The sequence below is a fragment of the Priapulus caudatus genome, unplaced genomic scaffold, assembly GCF_000485595.1.
Source record: "Priapulus caudatus unplaced genomic scaffold, Priapulus_caudatus-5.0.1 Scaffold922, whole genome shotgun sequence".
NCBI classification, from domain to species: Eukaryota; Metazoa; Priapulida; class Priapulimorpha; order Priapulimorphida; family Priapulidae; genus Priapulus; species Priapulus caudatus.
In genome coordinates, this window is record NW_014577983.1 from 4,891 (window position 1) to 9,401 (window position 4,511).

The window sequence follows — 4,511 nt, forward strand, 5'->3', positions numbered from 1 at the left end:
TATTTATACACGCGTGCACCCACCTGGTATTTATACAAGCACGCACCTGGTATTTGTACACGCACGCACCTGGTATTTATACACACGCACCTGCTATTTGCACACGCACGCACCTGGTATTTGTACACGCACGCACCTGGTATTTATACACGCGTGCATGCACCTGGTACACGTACGTACGCACCTGGTATTTGTACACGCACGCACCTGGTATTTATACACACGCACCTGGTATTTGTACACGCACGCACCTGGTATTTATACACACGCACCTGGTATTTGTACACGCACGTACCTGGTATTTGTACATGCACGCACCTGGTATTTATACATGCACGCAACTGGTATTTATACAGGCATGCACGTACCTGGTATTTGTACACGCACGTACCTGATATTTGTACACGCATGCACGCACCTGGTATTTGTCGGGCAGGATTGTGCGCATGAAATACGGATACTTCTGCTTGTCGCTCAGTTCGTCGCTCGTTGCGAAGTGACTGATCTGCGTCAGGTTGAACAGCCCGAGAGCCTTCGACGTCAGAGTGCTGATCGAACTGTACGCAGTCGCCGACGACGCGGACCGAGCGGGCTCGCCGCGATCTTCGGTAGTGATCTGCAGCACCTTGTTATAGTACAGGATTGTCTATATATATTATATACATCGCCTATAAGATGCAGATTATATGTCTATCATATATATATATATACTCTTATATCTTCTTCCTCTCTCTCTATGAGTATATAGCTATAGATGCAATCTATAGTCGTACTAGAATATACTAGTGGTCCATTTTATTATGCTGCTGTTGGGGCACTCATAGAGCAAGTGCCGCCCAACGCAAGCAATTAAATGTTTTTAGTGGCAATCACATGACTGCCATGACTATGGCAAGTCGTAACTTTCATGTGCGTATTATACCTTTTTATACTTCCTACATTTGCCAACGTGGCATTCGATGTAGACAAAACGTTCGACACAAACACGAACCGCCTTCGAATTACCTTGGCGTGCGTCCCAGCACGGGGGGCTAGGAGATGTTCGTTGACGTAAACACAATGCGTTTATAATAACAATCGCGTGCGCGGCAAGCCGATAGTGCCCGCTCAAGGCGGGCGACTATCGCTTCATAGTGCCTGCCTGCGTTAATCCAATGAGATTGGCAGCAATTTTCACGGTCACGCACTAATTGCCTCTTAATATTAATGACACCTCCTGATGTATGTATAAGTTATGTATATATGCTATTGTAGTTTGTTATGTAGCCGTAGCGATATGTAGTGTATATCAATCGAGAACATCGAAACGCGCACAGCACAGCTAGGCTCTACAACAGGTCGTCCACAGCAGAGTAACTATAAGATAAGAATTAAAGTTATATATTATAAGTATATAACGTAAACGGATGTATATGCATAATAAGCGTAAAAGCATAAACGCAATAAATATATGAATATAAAAATAAAAGCAAAACAATCTAACACTAAAGGCGAGATCTACAAATAGTTTAGTACGCCTAAAAGCAGTGTACTGTTATAACAGGGGGCGTGGTAATAACAGTTTACCATGTGGATGAGTATGTGACAAGCGTGATGTCGTGATGATTACTGCTGTTTATTATTAGTTGATCTGTCAGTGTATTAATCGCAGAATGGTTCAGCGGTGATCGTTATTGAGTCACAGAGACACGTCGAAGCTGAACCATATTTACTTAATTGTTGTGTATACTGTTTACTCGACAATTTACTAACTTATTTACTGTGTTATATTAACTTAAGTTTTTATTTACTTAAATTATATTACAAACTTATGTTACATATTTGATATAACCGTGACACTTTCTTCTTATATTTGCTAAATGACTTGCAAACTTTTTTTTTACTATTCTGTATACTCAACCGTTTTCTACTATTTCATGTTTTACTCGAATGTTCACTCAACTATTTACACAGCTGTTTTCGCACCTGTTTTCTCGAATATTTACCCAATTGCCGGCTTCATTATGTGCACAATGAAGACGCCCAGTCGTTCGTATTCTCGGCAACCATTAGGCTATACGCCATACCTACCGCTTCGTCACATACGAAACGATATAGAGAAATGGGATGCGCACATCTGTGCGACGTATTCAGTAACATAAAATTATACCTGTTCGTCGGGCGTGTGTGCGTACCTATAGCTGTGTATATAATATAAATCTGTGCTAAGACTAAACCTATGCTAAGACTACATATGTGATAAGACTACACTTGTGATAAGACTATACCTGTGCTAAGTTTACACCAGAGTTAAGACTATACCTGCTTATATAATATACACCGGAGCTAAGGCTACACCTGAGCCAAGACTATGCCACTGATAGGACTATACCTCTGATATGGCTATACCTATGATAGAACCATACCTGTGATAAGACCTACACCTGTGATAAAACCATACATGTGATAAAACCATATCTGTGACAACACTATACCTGAGCTAAGACCTACACTTGCGATGATGCGAATACCTGCTATAAACACCACACCTGTTATTATAAGACCACACCTGCGCCAGTGCCGTCGAATCCTTCGTGCATCCGTCGAGTAGGTAGGCGCCGAGCGTCACGTTCGGAAGCAGCTCCGGATCGGCGTTAATCTGCTCGACGGCGAACAGGAACGCCCAGACGAACTGGAAGTTGAAGTTGTTGTTGCCGACGCCGCAGAAGTCGGTCGCATCGTACTGCGACATGGAGATGACGGCGCCGAGGTAGACGTCGCCGGGTACGACGAGCCGGTAGTCGGGTAGGTTGGGCACGAGCAGCGCCGTCGCCGTGCCGACGAGTAGCGCGTGCGAAGCACGCTCGGCGACGTCCGTCATTGTCGGGGCGCGCGCGACGGAGCGGTGCGCGGAAGGGGACGACCGTGCTCGGCGCCGGGAGCTCTGCTGCTGACTGTTCGCGAGTCCTCGCCGCGGTGCGTGAGGAGGGGAGGAAGGGGAGGGATGAGGGAGTGTGCGGTGTGCGCTCCGTCCGCCCCACTGTGTCCTGTTGTCGCTGTCCCCCTCTCTTCGTCTCTCTTTTTCTCTCTCTCTCCCTCTCTCTCGCTCTCTGTCGCCTCTCTCTCTCTCTCTCTCTCTCTCTCGCTCTTTCTCTCTCTCGCTCTCTCTCTCCTCTCTCTCCTCTCTCTCATTTTCGCTCTCTGTCCTCCTCCCTCTCTCTCTCTCACTCTCTCTCTCTCGTCTCCCCGTGCTCGCTCGCGTCCCTCGCTCTCTCTTCCTCTCTCTCTTCTCTCTCTCTCTCGCTGTTCTCTCTCTCTGTTACTTCTCTCGCGCGCGCGTCGCTCTCTCTCTCTCTTTCTCTCGATGGAGGTCTCTTCTCTTTCTCTCTCTTCGGCGCGCACTCAAGGCGCGTCTCCCTTCGGTTGTCTCTCCTTGCTCTATCCTGCTCTCCCTGCCCCCCTTTTGCCTTTCTTTTTCCGCACGTTCGTCTCTCGTCTCTCTCTCTCAGCTCTCCTCTTGTTCGTCGCGCTCACGTATCGCTCGCATTTTTTCCTTTCTCTCACTCGCTTCTTCCCTCTTTCTCATTGTTTCTCTCCGCTCCTCTCTCTCTCTCTCTCTCTCTCTCTCTCTCTCTCTCTTCTCCACATGGCCTCCCTCTCTCTTCTCGCTATGCATGTGTGTTGCGTGCGTGCGTGTCCTTCTGCCTGTCCGTCGTCCTCATACCTATTCGCCTTCCCTTTTCATTCGTTACCGTGTCTTTCTGGCCGGCTGTCTCTGGTCTGTGCTGCCCCTCCTCTGGCTAGCCATCTACCGATCGATAATAACTAATCGAACTAGTGATGGCCTGACCAGCAATCTTCGCACCCGGTACGTTCATGGATGTGTTCTGATCTGCCCTCCACCCAGTGTGTGTGTCCGCGTGAAAATCGCTTTCACTAACTAACTATTCATCGTCCAGCGCATGCTTTATTATGCTTATGATATGTATAGTTTAGTTATGTATGATTAGCGCGTGCTAAATATAGTCGGCAGTCCAAGACCATCAAAAAAACCTTTGATGGCATTTTTTTTAGCTGGCAACCAGGCTAGAAAGTATCACTAGGATCCAGGCTTTCCGAATCACCCGGTTGCCAAAATGGTATTTGACCTTGAAGGTCAAATTGGGGGGTCAAAAGGTCAAATGAGGTCAAATTTCTTTTTTTTTAAATATTGTCTTGTACTTTTATATATCATCGAGATTGGCGTGAACAATTGAATATTTAATGAGTTATAAGGGGTTTAACTTCTAAAATAATAGGTAAATGTGAAGCGATTCATGAATATAAATGCTTTTTACTCTTTATTCTTTGGAATTCGCTAAACTAAGATCCATTCATTTTAAAGTCACTTTTACCAAAAAATATCCATTGCTTCATCATCAAGAATGCACCACAGTGGCTGGAAGCCTCAGAATCATCTACTTCCAAAATTATGATGTCATTCATTTCAAGGTCAAATCATGCATAGGATAAGTAACTTTAAGAAACAACAC

General features: G+C 45.6%; 1 protein-coding gene across 1 annotated transcript; it reads right to left on the minus strand.

Moving 5' to 3' along the window:
• Positions 1-540: 540 nt before the first annotated feature.
• Positions 541-2,860, minus strand: LOC106814413 (metabotropic glutamate receptor 2-like). The gene is made up of 2 exons (XM_014818729.1): positions 2,529-2,860; positions 541-625 (listed from the first exon to the last, which is right to left on the minus strand). The coding sequence occupies exons 1-2, from the start codon at positions 2,858-2,860 to the stop codon at positions 541-543; spliced, it is 417 nt and encodes a 138-aa protein (XP_014674215.1).
• Positions 2,861-4,511: the final 1,651 nt, after the last annotated feature.